This window comes from Atractosteus spatula, chromosome 4 (genome assembly GCF_055471065.1).
Source record: "Atractosteus spatula isolate fAtrSpa1 chromosome 4, fAtrSpa1.hap1, whole genome shotgun sequence".
Classification (NCBI taxonomy): Eukaryota; Metazoa; Chordata; class Actinopteri; order Semionotiformes; family Lepisosteidae; genus Atractosteus; species Atractosteus spatula.
In genome coordinates, this window is record NC_142709.1 from 65,313,456 (window position 1) to 65,338,393 (window position 24,938).

At 37.7% G+C, this 24,938-nt stretch overlaps 1 protein-coding gene across 1 annotated transcript in view; it reads left to right on the plus strand.

Moving 5' to 3' along the window:
* Positions 1-6,085: 6,085 nt before the first annotated feature.
* Positions 6,086-24,938, plus strand: part of dis3l2 (DIS3 like 3'-5' exoribonuclease 2) — a 126,935-nt gene continuing 108,082 nt past the window's right edge. Inside the window, exons 1-5 of the mRNA XM_088912905.1 lie at positions 6,086-6,151; positions 7,304-8,122; positions 8,963-9,105; positions 10,042-10,095; positions 21,188-21,289. Of these exons, the coding sequence (XP_088769031.1) occupies positions 7,321-8,122; positions 8,963-9,105; positions 10,042-10,095; positions 21,188-21,289 (1,101 nt within the window). The 5' untranslated portion in view covers positions 6,086-6,151; positions 7,304-7,320. The remainder of the gene's footprint in view (positions 6,152-7,303; positions 8,123-8,962; positions 9,106-10,041; positions 10,096-21,187; positions 21,290-24,938) is intronic.

The window sequence follows — 24,938 nt, forward strand, 5'->3', positions numbered from 1 at the left end:
TCACACTGGGGTGATGTAAGTGGTAGAGCTTTTCCTTGTTTGTGCAACTGAATTTGGTATAATTAGAAAACTAGTCAATTTGTAATGCAGGAAACAGGAGGATTAACAAAAACTGCAGACATTGTGATGGAAATTTAAAAAGAAGTAGACAAAATTCAAAATTGGCCGACACCTGGTCGATGACATTTAATGCAGAAAAGTGTATAATGTTACATTTATTAGAGCTATAAACTAGAAATATGAACTGGGAAACACTGAAGCTGAAAAAGCTATGTATGAAAAGGACTTATTTGCCTATGCTGATGCACTTGTTTCATCTTCTAGACAATGTGGTGAAGCAATAGAAAGCAAACAGTGTAGAGCAAGCAATGCAAAGAAGAAAACAAATAGAAGGATGTCCTGTTAAAATCACACAAATGTACTTGTAAGGCCTCTTTTAGAATATTGTGTAGATTTCTGGACACCACATTACAGAAAAAGACATTGCTTAGGGACTACTCCAGAAAAGAGCCACCAGGTGCAGTTCGAGATTTAAGGTAATGTCCTCCACTAACAGGCTAAAAGAGCTGAAGCTTCTTTATTTTGAATGGAAAGGGCTCTGAGAAGACCTGGACGTCTTCAGATCCAACAGTACAAAAAATGGACTAGAGTTTAGAACAAGCTACCCAGCCATGTTGTTGAATCTGATACCCTGCCTTCTTTCAAGAAGCAGCTGGATGAAATCCTTACATTATTTCACTACTATATGAACAATCAACCAAGTTAAATGGATCAAATGGCCTTTCTTAGCTTGTAATGCCTTACAAACATTTACAGCAATACATTTACAACTTAGTTAGGCAGTTTTCCTATTGTGTCAATGTGGTTTACTACATTTTACTGTGCTTTGTTCCCTATAATTAGGTTGTGTTATGGTGTTACCTGAATATAAATACCTATGTGTTTATTATGTAAGAGCAATGACAAGGACAGTTCATATGTGATTATCGTATTTTTAACACAATGAATCATACAGCTTAGTTTCTCTATAAATTCTCGGTAGAACGAAAGATTGAGCTGTGAAATTGCTTCTTTGAAAATTGTAACTCAAACAGTCATTTAACCGCACAATTAAACTCAGAATACTTTCAGTTACAATGACGAAATGACCAAGAGATCTTTTTATATGTATATATGAATGAAAGCATGCTATCTTGATCTTAGTTTACACAAAGTTATTTTGTTTAGAGAAACTGTCTGTGAGGCATTGAAACCACACGCTTCAATGTGTTTTGGACTTGGGAAGAAAGTGTACACAGCAGCTTTTTGTTCAAAACCAATTCAAGTGTTTTTATTAATTAATTTATGTTTTGGAACATGTAGACTGCAATATGTTTCTAATTTCAATGTGGCCTGAGTTTAGTAGAGTAGTAATAACTTTAACAGTACATGTGACAAATTACTAACATTCCCTATAAAGCTGTACTGTATTTTTTGACTGATGTCTTCTACATGTAACAAAAAACTTTAAAACACCTCCATTATTATTTTTGTATTGCAAAGCATGATTACTTCTATATCAAGACAGACTAGTATTTACAATTGTTATATTATTAAGCAATAATCTGTTTAACATTAAGTGGATAATGTAAAGTCTTATCTCTCAAATGTTAAGTTTTTTTTAAGTTGCAAAGTTTAATGTTACATTTTCAACGCTTAGATTGTTGTCAGTAGAGTTTTGGATTTTGTTTTCAAAACCAAACAGAAACAGCGTTCTAAGCATGTAGGTGAAACAGCAACTTCACACAACAGAAATTAACTAAAAATAAAGTCAATGCATGCATGTCTTATCTGTGGAAGATAATAAACACTGTTAAAATATTTCCGTCATATAAGACTGCATAACTAGGCAGTCCAGTGGCACAGGGGTTAGTATTGCTGCCTTGCAGTGCTAGGAGCCTGGGTTCAATCCCTGGACTTTGTATGTTCTCCCTGTGTTTGTGTGGGTTTCCTCCAGGTGCTCTTGGGTTCTCCCACAGTTCAAAAACATACTGTTAGATTAATTGGTTTCTGGGAAGACTGGCTCTGGTCTGTTTGTGTGCCCTGTGATGGACTGGAGTCCTGTCCAGGATGTCTCCTGCTTTGTGGCCATTGCTTGCTGGGATAGGCTTGGGTTCCCCTGTGACCCTGCACTGGATGAAGCAGTTGGAAAATAGATGGATGGAACATGTCATAAATGATTGGGTTACACATACTTGACAAGTATTCTTATTGTTTTTTAAACCAACCAAAATTCCCGAGGATTACATTATAGATTAAAGTAATATTACAGAACATGTAAATTGTTGGTATAGTGTTCCATCTGAAAAGAATGTATAAACAGGACAAATCCAGAATTTCCAGTGCCCTTCCCACATCCCTCCCAAATCTTCCCTCACTAAATGGAGTTCAACTAAAAGAGAAAGATATAGGAGACACGAAAAAGAGCATAACTAAATACTAATTACGCTAAACGAACTCTAGGAAGGAGAAAGTGGAAGGCCAGTCCTATCAGGTACTCATCCGTAAAGACAGATTAAGGTCAAGGTTTGGAAAACAATTATGATTCAGACTCTTCCTCTACAGAACATCTACACTGCATCATTTCGATTGGTCCTCATGTGTCCCTTTCAGTGAACCCGTACTTCTTTGGTGCTGTCAGACTTGAAATGCTTGGACAGTTAGACCTTCCTAGTTAGCAAATACTGTACATAGAGTTAGACAGAAAAAAAAAACATTGAAAGGCTCAATGGCAAGCAATAATGCATTTATCCCACAGCTAAATGAATTAGTCAGAGAACTTTGTCTGGTGACATCCTTTAGATGTAGTGTGTCTAGTGTCTGGATATTAATGGCTGGTAAATCTGTGATTCTCTAACAGTTAAGGGTCAATTTACATACTGAAAGGTTACAACTTTAAGAATTCATCAATTAATTTTGATGCCAGCAGCCATATCACCATATCAGCAGCAGCCATATCACCCTGCAACTCACAACTGGTAACCCACTGACACTCAGCAGGTGTAAGCCTGGTCAGTACCTGGATGGGAGACCTCCTGGGAAAAACTAAGGTTCCTGCTGGAAGAGGTTTTAGTGGAGCCAGCAGGGGGTGCTCACCCAGCAGTCTCTGTGGGTCCTAATGCCCCAGTATAGTGATGGGGACACTATGCTGTAAAAATGTGCCGTCCTTCGGATGAGACATAAAACTGAGGTCCTGACTCTCTGTGGTCATTAAAAATCCCAGGGCATTTCTCGAAAAGAGTAGGGGTGTAACCCGAGCGTCCTGGCCAAATGTCCCAGTGGTACTTACCAATCATGGCCTCCTGAAATTCCCCATCTATGAATTGGCTTCATCACTCTGTTCTCCTTCCCACCGAGAGCTGGTGTGTGGTGAGTCTACTGGCGCACTATGGCTGCTGTCGCATCATCCAGGTGTGGCTGCACATCTGTGGTGGAGGGGAGTCCCCATTACCTGTAAAGCACTTTGACTGGAGTATCCAATAATTTTATAGGTTTAGAATGACCACTTATATTTCTGATTTTGTATTCCATTTAATGTAAATGATGGATATTCAATCTGGTTAGAGTTAGAGGCACATTAAACTGATCCCCTGAGATATGTTTTGCTTCAGGACTGTGACGAGGTGGGGGAAATAAATTCTAATCACGTGCAGTACAAATGAGCATTATTGACAAAATAATGATTGTAGTCAAAACAATACCCTCTCCATTGGTTATATACGTGACTTTTCATTTGCTGTTTTGAAGAGATTGGCCCGATGCACCTGTAAAATATCTAAGTGAAAAGGCATGCACAGTAATATAAAAGGAAACAGTGAGACGCCAATCTAAAATTAAGAATCCAAATCTTCCAATGCAGAGCCATTATTCTTTCAGTAAAATCGCACTAGTTTAAACCCATAAAAATGTTTGCTGTAATGTCTGAAAAAGTGCTACTTTTATGAAGTGATGTAATAGCTCACAACCACAGGATGACATTGTGAGTTAATTTCATCTAACACAACAGCGGCTAGGAATGTACATTCAGAAATTGAATTCAAAGGGTTAATAATTGTTTCCCCTTCCTAAGAACACTCTACTGCCAATGCAACTCATTTTGCATGGATTTTAACGTATCAGTCATCATTTTATTACAATCCCAAGCTTCAGTGGTGAAAAGCTATTGCATAGCCTTGCTGTGCAAGCTTACTTTTTAAAACAAAGTTTGTCCTGCATAAAAATAAATGAAACTTCATTAAGACATACAGTTCAATTGATGGTAAAAATACTGTACTTATAACCAAATGTTTAAAAAGCTGAAGCAGTTTTTTATTTGCTGCTTACTAGGTCATCCCAAAAGTTTGTTTTGCTAAAAGATGTGATTTATCTATGTTGTGTGTTGCTGAAAGAAATAGGAGAAAGCAAGGCAATATATATACTTCTTATATTGGATTTCTCCCTATATTTTTTAAATGGTCCTATGTAGTGTTAAGACTTCTTAACAAAACTAATATACTTCTATGCTAAATGATGTGTCTGGAAGTGTCTCCCACAAAGCATAAAATGCCTGTTCCTATCAGTCCTGTGTATCACATAAATGACAATAATTCAGTAATGAATGAAGTACACAGCAACCACTAAATGTAAGGTAACATGATTTAATATTGGCAAATGAAAATACATAGCAATATTTTATTTTGCAAATCTGACAGTACTCATTTTAAAGCCATCAACAAAAGACGGATTATGACGCACAGAATTTTGTGCAAAGGGTGATAAAATTATGATTCCGTGGGCTATACAAATTTAATTCAAGGAACCTGCTGCATATTTTTCAGACTAACAAATTGCAGCAGGATTAATCACAAGCAAGCTATTGATTAGTTCTTAAAGAAAAATGTACAACAGTGATTGATAGAGAAGATTTTTATTTTTTTTATATAAAGGGATTGAATTAGTGTAAGCACCCCATATATACTCTGTTCCACCCACACTTACACACCTACTCAGTGTGTCTTTGAACTTTCTGGAAGATTACATTTAGAGCATAAAGCTTTTTGTGAGTACTAGCTATGCCAGAACAAAGAAAACATTCTTCACAGCCAGAATTAAACAGAAGTGCAGGTAATAGACAATACCTGTCCATTTTAAAGAACTGAATTCTCACACTGAGCAGAATTAAAAAAAAAAAATTCCAGCACAGTAATTGCATCTATTTTCTCCCTATGGCAAATAATAGCATAAAACATTTGGTGGTCTAACAGGGGTAAATTTAACCATTTACATTTAAGGATGAATCTCAAATTCATCAATAAAATTAATTTGTAGTTATTTATTAAACTCTGTATATTTAACCACCGAGAGAGTGAAAGACTTGAATGCTAAAGAATGTGTTTTAAAGAAGGAATATATTTTCTTATTATTTTGAATAAGGAGGCATTAAAAGAAAGTTCGCGGAGCCTCGATGTCCTCCGTTTGTTGACGACCATGTTTTGGTCACAAAGGGAGATACAAATATGAAACATGTTAATCTAAATACGATGGAAACGTAATGCTAGATTGTCTTTTCTATTAAGCCCTTTTGTCTTTTTAGAAGGTGGAAGTACACGTTGGACGCTAAAGAAAAACATCTTGAGAGGTTCCTCATTCATAAAGACAGCGGTTTTCCTTTAAGACAGTTTTCCTTTAAGGGGGCAATGGAATATATTATTATCAATGCCAGGAGAGAGAAAGAGTACATTTTATATTATATACACAGAGCAGAGATCCTAATTAATTGTTATTAAGCACTAAACCAATTTAATTTCAGTCCGGTGTCTGTAGCTCCATGATTATATGGTATCTAGCACAAAAGCCTGTTGTACGTTGTTACACCCTGGTTTTTGCTGTTGCCGATATAAAGGCAAGTTCGGTCTCGCAATTAGGAATTAACTTAAGCTTTTGATGAACAAAGAGACGGTTCTTACAGATGTCGCAAAGAAACATCTTTTCATTTTTATTCGAATTCACGAGTACTCTGCTCCCAGAAACCATTGCAGCTAAAACCCAAACGAACTATGCCCCGGAACAAAACCCTTCAACTTGAAGTAGAGACAAAGCACCCCGAAGTATAGTTTTGAGCACATCAAATCAGGTAACTATGAAATGGGATTAAAATTAACTCTGAACGCACATCTTGGTTAGCTTTTTTGAGTCTCATACATTGGACTTCTTTTAAGAAAATACAGCAGTGCTAATGTTTGTTATATCAGTAGCACTGTTTTGCTCTATGTAGTCTACGGAATAACCGGCTTCCACTAACATCTATGGTACACCTTAAAATAAGTTTAAAAGTAACAATGTATAGGATGTAAAGCACAGGTTTATGAGCAACTGCATGTTAGCTATGCTGGTTGTTTTTGCCCGATTAGTAAAGGGGCACATACAAATTTCATGCAACAGCAGAATTCAAGGTTCATTTTAATATTTCTTCTTACATAATGCTGTCCTAGTAATAGTATATTCTAGCGCATATCAAATTATGTTGTTAACAGTGTCTATAGACTCTGTTTGTTAACAAACGTAGTGACGTGTTATGACATGTAGTATGTTTAGGTGCTTAAGACCAGTGTTACCCACGGAGTTTTAATATAAGCGTCGCTTATGTTAGTAGCAGATGTTTGGGAAGCACCCTTTCCATTTCAAAGTCGAGTTAGTAAGCCGTCTTATTCGAAATGTAATCGAAATTTGTTTGAAAGATAATAGTTACATTGTTAAAGATACGCGTATTAACAGAGTGTAAGATTCGTGAAATTATAACGCGAGGTTGTTGTGCATTATTTCTGCAGGATTTGAAAGAGGCTTCAAGTTGTGGAATCTTTAAATTCGAGAAGTGACGTTCTTAAAGTCACTAAATGACCATCAAATCTTTGGTTCTAATGCTGCAAATCGTCATTCCGCTGTGGGTTAAAGACACGGGTTTAATAGTGCATCACTAATACATGTAATCTCTTTTTTTCCCCTGTTACTCTGACAATAAAATTAAATATATTTAAAAACGTTTTAGCCTTGCTTGTTGTTCAGAGCAAGGACCCAATCATAAGGAAATGCTTCAGTGCCGGGAAGAGATAACACAATTTGTTGCAATTGTAATTGTGGTTGTCTTTTTTTGATACAGCTTTGACCATCTTATTGCATGGATTTTAAATATTGAATAAGAGCTGCAAATACCCCCCCTGATTACATTAATTTACAGGCAATCCAGCTGTGTTACAGAAACCCTCATTATACTCTACTGTGTTAACAGGTTCAAGCAGACATACTATGGAGCATCGGAGGCAGGTGAAGGGCCCTACCCAGTTCCGGGAGGTGAGGCGTGGGCAGAATCACACTGGTGCCCCCCAGAAAGATGCCTATGCCCGGCTGCTCAGCCAGCATCACAGCAGCAAGTTCCGTGCCTACCTCAACCAGTTTGCTCAGCACCAGCAGCTGCACGTCGAGGAGAATGTGGAGCTCCGGGCAAACGACTCCATGCTGGAGAAGGATGATGTTGCGTCGGTCAAAAGGGACGATGCTCCTAGAGGCTCCCCGAATGCAAACAGACACTCTTCTTCCCCCAGCGCTGGGGTGGAGGCCGAGAGCGGCCCGTCCTTTTGCACAGAAAAGCTGCAGGGGCGCAGGGAGCCCGTGGAGTCTTTCGGGGTGCACGAGGCGAACGCGCGGCAGAGCCGTGTCAAAAAGAGGGACCCCGGCACCAGCCAAGACGAAGGTGCTGTGGAGTCCGGCGGGGAGGGGCCTGTGAGACAGGATGCCCCGAAACAGCAGCCGAAGAAGCACCATCACAGCATTGCCTCAGCTAAAGGGCCCTCTCTGACAGGTCCCGCAGGTGCTTCTGGGAGTAAAGATGTCATGTTTCCCTCAAGACAAGGGGTTTCGCCCCACAAAACCAGTGGCCCTCTAGTTGAACAGGAGAAAGATGCAAGAAAGAAGCTGAAGAAGAAAAATGTCGGTAAGGGCAACACTGTGGGCAGCTGGGAGGGAACTGGAGGTACAGATAGCGACGGAGCACCAGTTGGGAAGATGTCACAGGGTCGCCTTGATAGGCCAATTACAGGCCAGTCCCCAGGTAAGGCAAAGACTAGCCTCAACGATTTTGAATTGTTAGTTTGAAACCAGCAGGTCTTCATACATTGATAAAAATAGTGACCTTAAAAACAAGCTAAATGTAATAGATTTTATTTCACTGTCCTTTTCCTCTACTTTATATTTTCTTACAGGATTTGGGGGTAGAGGGCCTGTGAAAGACGCCCCTAGATTTCCCATGTTGGAAGGAGAAAGATGTCCAACATGTTTTCCATTTTGTTTTGTGTCTTCTGATCAAGCATTCTTAGCTCTTTTAGAAGTTATCTATGCAATAAGGTTTCTTTTAAAACCTCATGTTCATTGGGGTTTCACTAGGGACACGGACAACTGAAACGCTTGGAGACCTCATCATTCTCAATCTGGAATTGGCAAAGTGATATTCAGGCTTCTTATTGTTGTTGAGTTGAATTGTTTCATTGAGCAGGTGCAGTCTTTTCCAGACGTGCCGTGTCATCTTTGAATTTTAGAACCTTTAAAAGTTTGATATCATGGGTGTCTTGCCTCTCTTGAGATTCCTTGTGATTTTGAAATGCCTGGAAAAGATTTCCAAGAGGAAGTTTCTTTGCTGCTGTCAGCACGTGGGCTGAGCTGTAGTCAGGGTTTTTCCTATACAACTTTTTTCGTTTTCTGCTTACCAAATTCTCTAAAAACAAAAGTGATGAAAATGTAACACTTTGCTTCCTGTCCCACTCTGTTCGAAACAGTTCAAAAGCTGTTTATAATTTTTAAATTTTCTTAAAATTGGTCACGGTTAATGAATTATTTTACTTTTAGAAAGTAAGCGCATGCAAACAATAAGTCTGATCTGATTTTGTGTTTTCAGGCAGAATCTCCAGTGCATGTATGGCTCCAGATAAAGGGAAAAATAAGAACAAAGCAGGTAGAGGCAAGAAGAAGCAAGTATTTGAAGCATACATGGATATCCAGGATGTTTCTGCTGGGCTGAAGAGGGGAGAGCTGATTCAGGTTTGGAAGTCTTTTATGGATTTAGTAAAAATGCAACAACTACAGTTTTATTTTTTCTACCCAGATTTTTCGTCAAGAAATGCTTGCTCAGGATGTTCTCTCTTCTTTGTTGTTGCTTTTGGTGCAGTTTAGCGATTGAAAGTGTGAGGATAAGTCACAATGCTTTTGCTAAATCTTTTGTGTAGACAACTGGTGTGATTTTTGTTTTGGAAAAAGAATATTACATTTCAGTGTCTTTGAGAGAGGCCATGTAACAATGAGCACAAATAAAGCTCTTTGTGCTCTGTATCTGCAAAGTGTTCTTTGTGTTATCCCAAATTATTAATCATGGCATTACATGCTGTTTTGTTCACAAGGTAGGATTAAATCTAGTTTTGTTTTAAACAGACTAGACTGGAGAGCGAAATACTGGTAGAACAACTTTAGCACCTTTCTTCCAATCCCATATATTATTAGAAGCTTTGTTGCCAGATGATTGGAATTCAACATAAAATATCATCAGCAAAAAGCTTTTTAGCACAACATTGCGTGTAATTTACTTATGTGGGAGAGCTCTCTGTCTCTCTAGATGTAACTGTAATAGATTTAGAAAATCTTTCATCCTCTCTATCTCATTCCCAAACTATGTACAGTAACTCTCTTATCTCCATAAACACTGTTGTGCTGACAAGCATTCCTTGTCGGTGATGTTTGTTTTTATGATATTGTGGTGTTGGACTCTACCACAAAACACATTTCTCCCAGGAAATAATAAAGATTAAATTGAATTAGGAAGAACTTGCATAGATTTATAGCCATAAGGTAGGAACTTTGAATTGTATTTGGAACCCAGACTGTAGGTAGATTGACTATGATGGACATAGAAAAGTAATGCTTCGTGTTTAACTTTGGCGACAATATAGTAATTTATAAGAAACTATCATTTTTCTTTTTTAGGGCCCATTGAGAATTAACCCTAAGAAGTACCATGAGGCCTTCATCCCTTCTCCTGTAAGTGTTTCATTCATTCTCTTTATACCTTCCAATGAATAAGTTAGTGACTCTTCATTCTAGCAAGTAAAATATTTTGGTTCTGAAGAGAAATTATGATCATAAAGTAACTGAGCTAAAACTGAGCTATTTTGCAGGGAAGAGTACCTCTCTTATTTAAATTCCAAATATACATATTAAAACTGGTTCTTTAGATTATTTAGCTGTCTTTAAGTGAAGGTGGGTTGTAATATCCTGTTGTCATATTTCATGTGATTGAATGATTCCAGACCAGTAAAGAAGCATATTAGGATAATCAGGTTATTTACATTTTTGAACTGTGGTTTTCTAGTTTTATTTTTCGTCGTGGATGCTGTATAAACTCAAACAGATGATGCATATGCCCTCAAAACCTCAAGCCATGACAGCTGTCCTCAGGTACAATTGTATGCTTTTTTTGTCCATGGAGATCAGCATGCGATGGTGGAGCAGGGTGCGGATTTGTTTTTTTTGGCCAGTTGCCACTTTCTCTCTGTAACACCAGTTAAAAATTGATAGGGTGATGTTTTAAGCTTTTGAAAATGAAGTAACTTAAGTAGATGGAACATAACATGTTTAGGATGTTTCAAACATACATTTATTAATTAAATGTTTTTTCATCTGTTAAAAAAACATACCAGTCTAGTGGCATTTATTGGGTGACAGGTGTTTTGAGGACATACAGTAGATACCACAAAACATCTAAGGTATATCTGCCTCATATCTCTTTAAGTTGCTGTAAGTTTCTGGGCTTTTTTAAACCACACTTTTTTTGCAAGTACTATGTTCTAAGTTGTCACCGACCGATGAAGTTGCTAACATAGGGTAATTGCAGAAGGTCTCAAAGGGAATACCTCATGGTATAGCTGACTCCTTTAATAGAAAACGTGGGTTTGCAAGAAAGTAGAGAACAGCCTTAAGACATTTTGTGTTTCCATTTTACTGAAAGAAAATATATTACAGTAATGCGTAACACTGTAACACACGCTAATTGGGATACTGTCCTGAAACAGCAGCTTGCCGGCCAGAACTGTTACTAACCAAATGAAAAGTTTGACAAGTAACACACTGGCCAGGTAATGTTTAATTCAAAACGGGCTCTCTTGTTAAGTTCTTAAAAAAACAGAGCACTGTTTATAACATCTGCCTCAAGTTTAGCAAAGGGCTTATGACGTCAAACCGAGGTAAGTTTGGGTTCAGTCTGTTAAAGTTCTGGTCTGGCCTGTGCAGTCAAGAATTTACAATAATTAATGTATGGCATGTGAAACATACAGATGTTTTACTGCTAAGATGGCGTGTGTTTGTTGAAGAAAGAATAACAAGCCAACACAACCATTGAGTTGGTAATTAGAGTAGGCTCTTTTAACTTGTGAGCGTTCATCTGCATGTTTAGGAGAAATTCGTCACTGTTTGCTCCTGTTCTGCTGACCCTCGCTCACACGGCATGCTGTCCATACCTGCCTTCTTTTCGATGTGCCACCCACCAAACAGGGAAGCTATCAAACAAGGGTCATCACTGAGTTGTGTAACCAGGTTAATCTCTAACAAAGGAAAGTTCTGTTTTAGTAATTGTCTGCTCCTGAGGTGCCCAAAACCCCCATAAGGAGTCATTGTGGCCCTCCATCATAGTCAATACATTCAAATAGTAGAAATACAGTATAACACGTCTTCTGAAGATTTGGAATCTGTACTTTCTATGCAGTATTACCTATCCTTTACTTTACCTGTCCTTCACCAGTATTAATTTCTACATATGTTAAACTGCAACATTCCATTGGTGCTGAGAGAGCAGTAATGCTTAGCTTGCTGCCAACCTCAAATCAAATGAATTCTGATAACCTAAGAGACAGTTCCTCATGATGGAAGTTACAGTTGTTTTGAATGGAAGCTGGCAGTGATGAGGAAATGCTTCACAGCTGATGGATTTATTTCTCTACTCAGACTTGAACATACTAATTAATAATGTGGATAAAGATAAATTCCCATCTGTAGTGGTTATTGAAATCATCAATAAGCTGCACACCTATGTCTACACACAGCAGCAAATACTGGTGTGCACAATGGCAACAGCTTGGTGCCAATTCTAGCAGAAGGCAACAAACAGCAACTAGAGTACAACACGTAAATTAGGGATCAGTCAGCCACATGCATAGCATTAACCTTCTCCCTGAGGCTGTTCATCTATACAATTTAGACTAGGTTTGCTGTTAATAAACCAGGTCAGATGGGTTAAGCTTCAAATCCGACTTATGCTGTTTAATGTCATACAGAATTCTAGTGGACTATCTCACCACCATTATTGACAATATTCAGAAGCAGAATAGTATTCTTAGTATTCAGAATGTGAAGATGTGATTATAACATAAAAATGCCTAAAAAAATAGAAGATTGAGTCATCTTAATGCTACTAGATATGACCATGTTAGTTATGCATCCATATATTGATTTCAGCAGTGGACAGTTCCCAGACGTAACACTCAAGTGGAAAACTGGACATCTTGGTTAAACATATTAACCAAGTATTGGTTTTCAAAAAGTGCTCTTTGCTGTCATTCTCCATTATGAAAAAGATTACCAGGTCAGACATTTATGGCTAAGTCAGAATTTGATGCGGCTTTATTTTTTTAGTGTAGATCAAGGACATACCATTGCAAGATCAGAACATAGAGGACTGAAAATGAAACTTAAGCTCAAGACTAGTCCTTCTAGGGAAAATGTTAGAAACCTTTCCCCCATCTTAACTGACTGTTTCTGTAGATGTCTTAAATGTTATTAGACAAAATATGTCATGATAATTTAGTAATGGGTATTTGTGATCATAAGGACTACATTTGATACCATTAGCACTCATTTATAGTTTCACCTGTAATAGATTTCAAGTGAGGTAACCTGATCTCTTAGTCTAGTTCTCTAAATGCTGACTAAATATGCTGCTGTGAGTGATGTTGACCCCTTTGCTCCCACACAGGTGGCAGTGTTGCCATAGTTTCAAAGTCATCTCATCACTGATGATTTCCTTCAAATATATGGCTATAGCTATCTCTCCATATATACCTCTAGGTTAATCAGCCAAGTGCATAAGATAATTTTTGGGGTGACTTTTTACCCTGCATTAGATCTACTGAATTGATCCTTTTTTTTTCTTTAGCTGTTCTCATACAACCACAATCTTATCTTTCCATCTTACAGGCCTTTTAATTGGGTGTTACTTTTGTCTCTTGGGATGCATCTGGCTTGTGCAGTGTGTTGTGATTGTTTTTGTCAACATCCCTCTTGCTGTGGAATCCTTTTTGTTATGGTTGGGAAATTCCAATAAAAGAAAACCGCTATCTTTGGATTGCAAGTTTAAACTGGAAGCTGTATTTTAGTTTACTGACCCTTCATTGGATGAAGCTGTTAGAAAATATATGCATGAATCGATGTACGAAGGATAGCCATAGAAGGTACATGTATATGAGAATAAGTTGAATTTGTGTCTGTAGTAGTGCAAAGACGTGATAAAGTTTTATTATATGTGACATTAAAGCAGCAAATCTGAGGCATTTGTTGCTGTATTACAGAGCAGCAAGCAATCCTGCAAAGAGTGTGCTAGATGGTTGCAAAAATGATGAATTTGGATGCATCTGCAAATATACCAGAGCCTTCTGCGGTGATGCAAAGCAGAGAGCAATGCATTTTTGTCTCAAATTCTTAACACAAACAAAATCCTTATGCATGATTACAAATCTGATTGTTAATGGGCATCGGGGCAAAGGAAACACACATTGTAATGCACACCAAAAATGCTCTCGACCAAGTGTTGGGAAAAGGAAGATGACAACGTTCCGGTACTAGTTGGATGTTTGGGGTGCACACTTTAGTAAAACGGACACACAAGTGTTAACAAACTCCTGACATCTATGCCAGCAAAGTGCTCAAGGCATCATGGGGTGCTCATCACTGGTGTTCTGCAATATAGCAGTAAGCATCCAGGCACAGTGAAAGCTGCAGTACATTGAGGAGTGTCAGGTTTTGGACCGTGACCCTGCCTCAATACCGTCTGGATCTCACACTGTCCAGGTTCTCATCTTTTTGGCCAAGTGAAGCAACCTTGTCAGAAGCTGCACCCTAGTATAGGAAAATTTCAAGAACCTGGTGCTTTGGCAATGCTGAAAATTACTGACTGTGCCAATAAAACTCTTTGAATTTGACCAACAAACATTGTTTTATCTATAACTTTGTGCATCACTACGGAAACTTGTGGATGCGCAAAGGTACTTTTGAAAACCATTCCCATCTAGGAAAAATATTTGTGTAATTTAAATAGAAAAGTTCAAGTTCAGCTCTAATGCTTGTTTTGCTGTGATGACCTTAATAGTAACCATTTATCTAGCAAGGTGTTTACTAGAGCATATTGAGTGAGGTATTTTAACCCACGACCCTCATTTCCGGAGTTCAGAGCCTGGACCACATATCCACACATAATCCATTAAATTTATCGGAGGGTTAAGGCGCCAGTTCCCAGTTGAACTTCATTTTAAGGTTTTTTGCTTTTGAGAAAACCTTGGACTGTAGAGGTTTTAATGAATTGCGTTTTTTTCTGCTGGCAAGAAAAAAGTTTTATATTGAGTTTCAACTGTCAGAAATATTGTCAGTTGAAGAAATTCTTTACTTGTGGGGTTAATTTAATTCTTCGTAATTTCTTGGCCTTTGTGTGACCTTCCCTTTCTGTGAAGCAGTTTTTCAACATGGCTTATGTTGTACTGGTCTGTTTTCAGACTATTTCAGTACAGGATCTGGTTTCAACCAAGTTCAAAATTTTCAGTTGAACTTTGTTGAGAAATTGTTACATTGACATCTTCTTTAGCTGGGGCAGTTCCACAGCTACCACAGTTTTTGAGCTTGTACAAGTGGAGAATGTTTTGGTTTTTCAAACAGGAGCACGTGAAGTCTATGCATTGTAACTGTAACTGACCCACAGTTGGTTAAGCTGGTAACTTTTGTTTGTTTGGAATGTGTAATCATTAGTATACTGAACTTAAATATTGCTTTCCATTTAGCCATGTAATTTGAAGAAGACTGGTAAAGCAGTGATCCTGCTTCCATGTTTGGCATTTTCAAAGGCTAAGGATTGGTCGATAGTCCTTCCTTTTCTGAGTTCACCGGCCATTTACAGGGTGAACCCAAGAAGAGGTTGTGTGAACTGCTGTCCACCTTCCTGAATACACATGCTGTTTCACTTCACTGCACAGCAAAAAATATTCTTGGTATTCTTCAAAACTGAGGGACATCCCATGTGATCTTTTTTTATGAAATGGTCTTTTATTAGAATCATGTAATTAAGTACTAACAAAACTCATAAGGGCAAAACCGCAGCCCTTGTAACCCAGCCCTAGAAACCCATCTGCCATCAGCAGGTGCTCAGTTCTAGCGCTGAAGAAATGCAGTGCTGCGCGTACAACACTTGTGTTAAAGTAATTTTGCAGGAGGTATTTTTCCTGTCCATAAAAAAAGAATATCTAAAAATTAAGATATTATTCGGGGAAACTGAGACAATTTCTGCTGAGGGCCTGCTGCCTTAACCCCATTTTACAGTAGGAAGGATTGAAGCATCAGGAGGTTAACCACTGTGCTGGGATCACCAGTTTAATAGTGGCTGACTTGGGACTCTGTTCAAACCCTGGATCTCTTGGCTGGGTCCACAGCTTCATGCAGTGAACCAGAGGCTTCCCATGGAAAAGTAGTTAAATTGGCCATGGCAATAATGAGGAACAAGTTTCCATCAGATTTCTTCAGTGACAAGCTAGTTTTCACATTGTTCTTCCTGTAACTGATATTTTCATAGGAAACATTAAGTGCTTTAAAGAAGTCTGAGCTTTCCTTAAAGCAGGTTAAAGAAATAGTTTGTGTCACCTGCATTTTCTCATATTTTCATTTTTTCGTTGTTGCGTCTGCCTGTGTGGACTTCTAGTTGCCATGTGAACCAACTTTTCCAGTAAAGAAGACTTTGCCGGTCTTAAGATCCTCTCAAGGCTAATTGCCACGGATAGTGGAGGTTAATGAAATTAGTTTTGCATAATGCATTTCAATTCCATTTGTTAAAGCATCTGGCATTCAGTCCTATTCATCAATGACATATTATCCATGTGAGGAGGTTGTCATGCCAGATAACAATCTAAGCAAAAACGTTGACAGCTTTATGTCTTTTCTAATAAGTTTTCAGCCACTTCAAAAAATATTACAACTTTTTTTTTTTAGCCTGAGAAGTGTATAGTCAGTTGAAGTGAGTACTGTGTGAGTGGTTGGTGAATCTTTTAAACTTTCATTCCTTCCTGGTTGGTGATATATTCTGAATCTATTGTTGCTTTGCTCTACATTATTGTAACTTTTTAAAGAAACGATTTTATTGTTGAATAAAATTAACATTAACATTTGATTGAACAGAGAGGGAAGATGTGGAAAACATGTAGAAACTGAATGATTTTTAGGGCAATTTTGGTGAACAAGTAGTGGTGAACTTAGTGGTATTCTGCATGCACTCCCCTGTTTTCTTGTTTCTTGATCAGTTATTAGCTATTGAGTATTGGAAGTAGTTTTGCCCTGTCAACGTAATTAAGTGCTAAAATGGATTGAATGTAAAAGGCACAGTGCCAATTAATGAAGTATAGAACAAGATTAGTTGGTTCAGTTTTGTTAGTCACTGATTTGTTTCTAGCAGTTATGGATGTCATTCAGTGGTGCATATTTTTGGGGCAAGGAAATGATACCATATTGTTCTTATGTACTGTATGTTCCAAATTAATTAACAGCTTAATTAATTGTGTGCTATGTTGTCTAAGGCAGTGGTTCCTGGTACTAGGGGACCACTCTCTCTGCTGGTTGTCGTTCAAGCTGAGTTCTAAATCTCCAGGGCTAATTGATGGCTTAAATTGATCTGTGTACTTCTCAGCTTGCTTATCCCTATTTCCGACTAAATAGCTCTTAATAGGTGATTAGGTGATCAATTTATAATGAACACAGACAGGCAGGCTTGAACTCCCACGGAGGACTTTTTTCTTTATTGCCGAAAGAATGGACAGAGAGCAGTTGGGGAAACTCTGAAATTTGTACAGGTTTGATACCAACTGCAAATTCCGTTCAACCTTTACGAGCTGCAAGTAAATTCACACATCTGCTCCAGAATCCAAACTCAAATCTTTAAGCCTGTGATTAGGAACAAAACCCAGAATGAACAGGGTTCCATTGTGTTTGAGAACAATCTGACATTGCTGAATATACATGCTTTATTAATGGATAATTGAGTTGTGATAGCTTATTTATATTTTGTCATCTGTAACCTTCTTATGTGCCCTTTATAAACTATAAGCTTCAGAAATGTATCTATACTTGCATTTTTAAAGTGTTAGACATTTGGTGTTTGTGTTTTGTTCTGGCACATAATACATTACCACATATACCTTAACACAGCTATGCCTTAACTTTAAAATGTATTTAATGCATCATAGTTTAAAAACTAAGGATAATTTTATAATGTCAAGACATTGTGTCCTACTTTCTCCCTGTCCCGTTTCTCCACAGAAAATGCATAGGTTAAGCAGAGCAGTTTTAAAAATACCCCATTGAATTGCTGATTTTTGTGTATTAAAAATTTTAACATGTGGTTTGTTACTGTCAGGACTTTCCATAGCTCTTTACCAGAGTTGGAAAGGCATGGAAAGGGTCTGTGCCTTTCTTGACCTAATTGAACACGAAAAGTTAAATATACCAGCATGTATAGCATTTTTGTAAACTGCAGTGAAGTATTATTTTTTCTCAGAGAACTTAAGAGTATATTTAATGTAAAAGTTTCTTCTCACTAAGTAAAAAATAATAACCCCATTTGGGTGGGCTTGACGAGGAGAGTCTTGGTGACTTTCAAAACTGAAGCATGATGCCAGTTGATGGTAGCAACTAACTCTGTAAGATGTTATGTTATTGGTTTTTAATTTGCCTCTCATGTGGAACATTTCACTGTTATACAAGTTGAAGACATCTAGAATGTTACAGAAACAGCTTCATATATTTAATTGGCAAGATGTTGACTTAATTGATAATTAAATAGAAACAGAGAAGAATAAAAAATGGTATAAATGCCTGTTGTTGAAATAGTCGATAGCCTGTTGGAAAATTGTGGTAGGACCATTGCTATGAACTTTTGATTCTGCATTTTGTTAAATTCTAATTCTAAGGAAATAGATTGAAAAAGGGTTATCCTTAGCTAAAAAAATATTGTTCTGGTATTAAGGCATGTATTGAAATACAAATTGAAAACACTGGTTTTCAACTGGTCGTTGTTTACTTTTGTCAAAGTCATTTCCTTTCTACTCTCATACTTATCAGAGCACCATATTTGCCTGTATGTACTCTTATCAGAGAAAAAGATGTTGTAGAAATTAATAATTTATGGACAGATCTCAATAGGTTGCGATGCAGAGTTGTGCGTGAATAGGAAATCATTCCCTTTCCTTGCTCCTGTTTTTAAAGAAATACATGTCTATATGCACATGTGTGATGTGATCAAGTACAAAATATTTAAAGTGTATATATATATATTTTCTGCTCATTTGGAGATTTGGTTGTACAGACACTTCCCAACATGGAAGAATATGTATTTTACAAATAGCTCATATCAAATGTACTATATCAGCTCACACCCTGAGAATCAATTATTTGCAGAAAAGTGTAGGAGTTTTCAATGATAAGAAGAGTTTATTTCACTTTGCGAATGGTAGTTTCTTGGTAATCCATGGATGTACATACCTGGTTTAACTCAGTAGAGGTATTATTAATAAACAATATTTTGAAAAGATGGATATATTTTAAATTCCTTTAAAGAAAGTTTGCATGTTTAAAACTGTTAACTGTGAAATTAAAGGTACAAACGTATTGAGAGGTATAAGCACAAAGTTTATAATTCTGTATGAATGTAAAATTTAAATGACATTTCCTTTAGTTGTTATTGCTTTTATTCTTGTAAATACACTGTTTTTACATGTACTGTGGCTTATACCTCTAAGTATAAAAGTCCATTTTAAGGCATTTGCTGCTGAAAACTGTTGAAAATGTAAGACGTTGGTGCAGCATTTGAGAACATGTTTTATCATTATTACTTGAACAGCGTTTGTTTTCCAAATGAGCTTTCCCAAACTTGTATGTTTTTTTTCAAATGTAATATCACCATCAGGAAGAGTCAATCAGTGCATTTCGGAAATGTGTCTTTCACATTAATGGGCTGTGGAATTAATCTTGGATGACTTCATGTGGTTTGATAAATTATTTTCATATATTCCATGAGTCAGAATTAACACGTGTTCCACCATAACTTGTACCGTCTGTCACTCAGGGTTTGATAACCACAATTAAAAAAAAAAACAAATTGAATTTCAAGGATGCCTTTTTTTGGGGTTTGCCAATGAAGTAAACGCTTCAAGGGCTGAAGGGGAAACCTTTGAGTGACCGGGAGTGCGGGCTGTAATAAACTTTCCTTCCCCAGCTTTACAAGACATGGGACAGCCATTGCTCTGGGAAGGGCTTTTCACATTATTGCCATGATTTGTCATCCATTAGCAGACGATTGCAAGCCTGGGAAGCTGCAGCTGATTTTAAAACCAGCTTTGCTGTAGGCGTGGGCATTTATTACAGCTGGAGCCATTTTTGTTTTCAAATGAGGCAAAAGACACCAAGATCTTTGAGCCACTAAAGGCCCTCTTGTCATCAGACCTTACTTTCGCTTAGTTAGTTAGTTTTCTTTCCCTTTCAGGGCACAACCCTCACTTTCCCCCTTTTCCCCCCTCCTAATTTTGTTTTAAACAATTTTGGGATTCCGTTAAATGTCTTTATGAGGGTCTAACCCCTTTATTTTTTTTCCTCTAGCCCTTTGATGGTTATTTCACACTTCAGTGGTCCTTGTGGCAGAGTAACAGATTCTTGCATATATGAAAGCTTTTGGTTGCTATAACCACCATGCTACCAGGTATCAGAAATAAATGAAGTGGAGGGATGGTAAAGGCTTCAGTTTTGTACTTTTAGCTTTCACTGCTGAGCTTTATTACATTTTGAAGATCTTTATAGAGCTTTAATGGGTGGTACTGTATTGCTTATAAAAGTGTAATGTTATAGATTTGATCTCTTTATTATTGTTAGAAGACTGTGGTTGATGTGGTGTTATTGTTTTTTTTCAGTTAGGAAAGAATCCTCTAATGCCTTTTAGATGGTCTGTTTGTCCTGCGTGGGTATGACAACTTGAGCGGATTAAATGGCCTAGTTGACAGCACATATTATTGGCATGTTATGATATACCCTGTAGTTTGACATTTCTGACGCTAAAGCATTTAAATATTTTACCAGACTCTTGTTTAATGTTGTTATTCAGCAAATGTTATTTTTTATACATTTCCACTTCCATGAAGCTAGAATTTCAAAATTTGTAAACGCTAATATATAAAATTATGGAGCCTTGCATCTCTTAAGAAGATCTCTTAAGAGTTCTTCAGAAAAATGTGTTTTTTTAGAAATAGTTATTGGGTGGGAACAACTCATGCATTTAATAAAATTTCCTTTTATGCTAGCAGAGTGGGTTCGGATAATGCCAGTTCTTTGAGAGCCAACAGTGCTGAATGTTTAGAAAAGGTCGTGAAACTTAATTTCACATTTATCTCTAAGCAGTGTATCAGCACTGGAAGGGCTGTTAAGCTTTTACAGGCATTTTCAATATCATCCTTGGATGTCATTGGACACGGCAGTAAATTGCATTGAGCGATGTGGATCCCAACTAACTAGAATGTAGAGGGGTTCAGTTTGAAACCAGACTGAATTAGCACAGCATCTCATGACTACAGAAGCAATTAAAAATTGGATCTTGTTGCCTTTTTTCTCCCCTTTCGACCTGGGCATCTCCTCTAGCACAGCGCCCTGTCAGTTACAGTGTGCCTCCACTTGTTGATCTACAGTATGATGCGGAGCGCTGTGAAATTAATTCAGACCTTGCCAGAAAGGCTTCATTTTTAAAAGCCTTGTAAAATGCATGACTTGTATGTTTCCTCTCCCACAACTGCAGGACGGGACTCGGGACATATTTATCGAAGGCGTAGTGGCGCGCAACCGAGCTCTGAACGGGGATGTGGTGGTGGTGAAACTTCTCCCCCGGGACCAGTGGAAGGTAAGGGAATTCTTTTTGAATGAAGCAGTCTGTCCTCATGGAAGGGCCAAAGGGAATGAGCTGCTTCTCCATTAGACACACCGGGCGCCGTCGTGACGGCCAGTCCTCCCCTCACCCCCTCCCTTCTTTGTCCCCCGGCACGTCTTGACTGGTGACGAGAGGTGTCCTCTGGCAGATCCTGTCTCCACAGACATGAAAACGCACCGTCTCTGGGAAGGGCTTGGTTTCTGTCCTCAAGCGGAGTTAGATTAATCATTAGGTAAAATGAACGATAAAATAGGGTGTCCTTCTATGTGCTGGGAACAGCCACACCTCAGCAGCTGGCAGAAATGACGGGAGCAAGTGCTGTTTAAATACTTGTTCGAATATTTTCAGTTCAGTCCTGAAGAAGCAGTGCCGTGGTAAAGGACTGTTTAGCTGCTTTTTGAAAACTCAGATTTGATCTTGCTTTTAACAGTACACATACATGTACAAATATATACATTTCCAATAATATTTTAACATTTGGGTTTTAAGACTATGGTTTGGATAATAATTTCAATACTAATGGGACCATTTAAAGAGAGATATATCTCATTTAATGTGGCTGTATTTCATAACTGTGAGATGTTATTTTAGCTTTTTTAAATTTTTGAATTCACTTACGGTTGTTTTAACATGTTTGTCTGCTGCAGCTGTGCTTTTAAACACTCTAAATCTACAGTTGTAATGCAACACCATAAAAAAAACAGCCAGCATTTGCAAGTATTATGAGGATTAACTCCGTATCCTTTCAATCTGTTCCTGTGTCAGTCAACCAGTACGTTTTTCTTGTTGTGTGGCTTTTGTGTTTGCTTCTTAAATGAAGATCCTGGGTTCATGCTGATCCAGTCCTGTGTGGCCTGGCAGCAAGCTGTAAGTCAGACCCGGTCCACCAGTGTTCCTGGCTGCTCTCCATGTTCTGTCAGCTTTGTGCGCTTCTCCGTGTTCGATCCTGCCTCCCCTATTCTCTGGGGGAATCTTCCTTCAGCAACTGATTGACTTTCCCAGCGGGTATCTCAGATCTGCACAGTCATCATTGTTCAGAAACAGGACTCCCCTGAAGACCCAGCTGTGTTGCCAAACCTTTTTAAGGCTAATGTATTAGTTATAAAACAATAATTGTCTGTTTCAGTTAGCCCTTTTTCATTTTGTTTTGTTTTTTTGCATTTGGAATGTTATTTTTGTAGGATGCTTGGGGCAGTTTTTTTTAACTTTCACATGCTTCCAGTGTTTTAATTGCAGGCGGTTTTAACATTTTGTTGGGAGGAAAATTCAGACTGAGGAGTTTTTGTTTAGAAAAATGATTAGGTGCCCTAGGATAGGTTATGTCAAAGAAGCACTTAAAAGCTTCATCTTGTTCTTGATTTTGTTATAGCACCTTGCATAAAAGGATTGGGAAGGAATTAGCTGTAGAAATCCAAATGAAAGGATACCTCTTGAATTTGATTAAATTATGTCCATCCTGTAAAAAATCTGTAATTTCAGATAATTAAGATACTTAGGCCTGAACTTGTTAAATTGTGTTTCTTCCAGTAGAAAGGTGTTTGCAGATTTTTTTTTAACAAACCTTCAGATGGAAAGAGCAACACTGGACAGATAAAAATACACAAATTTTATTCCAAAAATGCCCTAAAATGTAGAATTAATTTGATCTTCATACTTTGAAAAGATTTGCAAACAATTGAGGATCAAGGAGGGATTAAAAAATAGAATGTACTGTAAATTTTTCGGTGGTCAACGGCAACAAGATGCATACTGATCTCTCTTCCTGTTCTATGCAGTCCTTTAGGTAGTTAGGCACTTTCTGATGGGTTTCCTGACAATCAGTGACACCGTAGCAGATCTGTATGATATTTGATGAGATAACGTACACATTTTTCACCACAGTCTATTTAGAATCCCCTGTTTAACCTGTATACTGACCTTTTTCACTTTTCCAAAAGAACTCCTAGTACAATAGGTGTGACAGGAAATGAACAGGCATTGCTCCTCTCTTACGTGAATGGTTATTAAAAACTAAAAGTACCACCCCATGTGACCATTCTCTTTAACTCCACTTCTGAGCAAATGAGAACTAAACTTCTGCAGAGAGGATATAGACTCTCGGAGCAGCTTTGCCTAATTGTCTCTCAGTAAGTTATTAAAAAAAAAATTTTCCCCACTTAAAAAATATATCATAAAATTTTATTGTGCTACAGAAAAAGTTTTGAATAAAATGTCTAATAAACCTTTTGTTCTGGTTAGGAGTCAGGTATGTCCACATTAAATTGTGAGTCACAAAGACAAGAAAGTGCATCAAAACAAACTTGCCGTGTTAGCAGATGAGCTAATTTAGTGTTTGTGGTTCTTAGTTGAAAGGTATGACTGAATTTGGGCAGAGGCTTTTTGCCAGTCATAAAGAGTTGCTTCCTTTATAGTGGTTTATGTTTCTCTCTGATGCTATTACTTTGTCTTCTCATTGTTTATATTCTTTTCTGTTTGTTTTTAGGTTTGAAACGTTTCTATGCCGGGATTTATTCATCCTCTCACAAAAGCTGCCAGGAAATAATACAAATAGGCTCCTCACTGCTGTGCTAACTTGTGGTTTTTACTTGCTTCATACAGTATCATTACATTAGCTCATTACAATGCCAGCCTCAGGCTCCAAGCTTATGACAGTACCCGCCATAAGAGTGAACCATTCACTTCATGGTGATCACCTTTACTGATATACTTTTCAGTTTTGTTGTCGTTTATCAGAGATCTTGTTTTCCCCCCCAAATATTCATGGTCGCCTATTGAATTTCCTTTAGTTTGATTCATACTTTATGTTCTTTTAAACAGTTTTCTTCCCAGAAATCAGTTGATTTGTATAGATGTGATGGACATCTTATAATAACAACTGCTGCTGTGTTGTTTTTTTTAGTTCAAATACAGGTGGTCTTTAGACACTGGAAAAAACACTTTCATTTGGTTTCACTGGTGCTGTTTCTGCTTTTTCTCAGTGCTGTTTCTTATACCTGTTCTTACACTGTCAGGCCTGCAGCTGTATTGCATAATTGGCTATTTCGTACCCTGCTAATCTACTATAAAGTACAATGATCAACTTCAATTATGTTTAGTGTAGATTACACAGCAGCCACTGTGCAATTCAGGAAAGGAGCTTACTGTGTATACATGTATCTGATGAGTTCTGTACACAGTTGTCCTTTGAGCTCAGCTACACATATGGCATGTGTTTCCTTGGGAGTGGCAATGAAGCAAAGTTTTTTAGAACACTTAGGGATGAACTAGGTTCTGTTGAAGTGGCATGACCATAAATTAAGCAACGAAATTATGTTAAGACAATCAAAAAGCGATCAGCTTGTGCTTAATGCCTCTTTCTTGATCATAAAATAGCTTGTGTTCTTTTGAAAATAACAGACCTGGTGGGGAAAGTGATTTGAGTTCAGGAAATGAAAGTTCATTTAACCTTTCTCTTTATACAACATAAAACTCCTGTGTGCTGTGCTGGCTCTCCTTCTCGGGCATCTTTGATAGTCACTCAAGGAAGTGCTGTTTTCACTCTTCCCTAGACTTTTAACTTCCTTGCAGATTCTTGTTTCATACTAACCACTCCATAGCCAAGCAGCCACCTGGCTCCTAATTG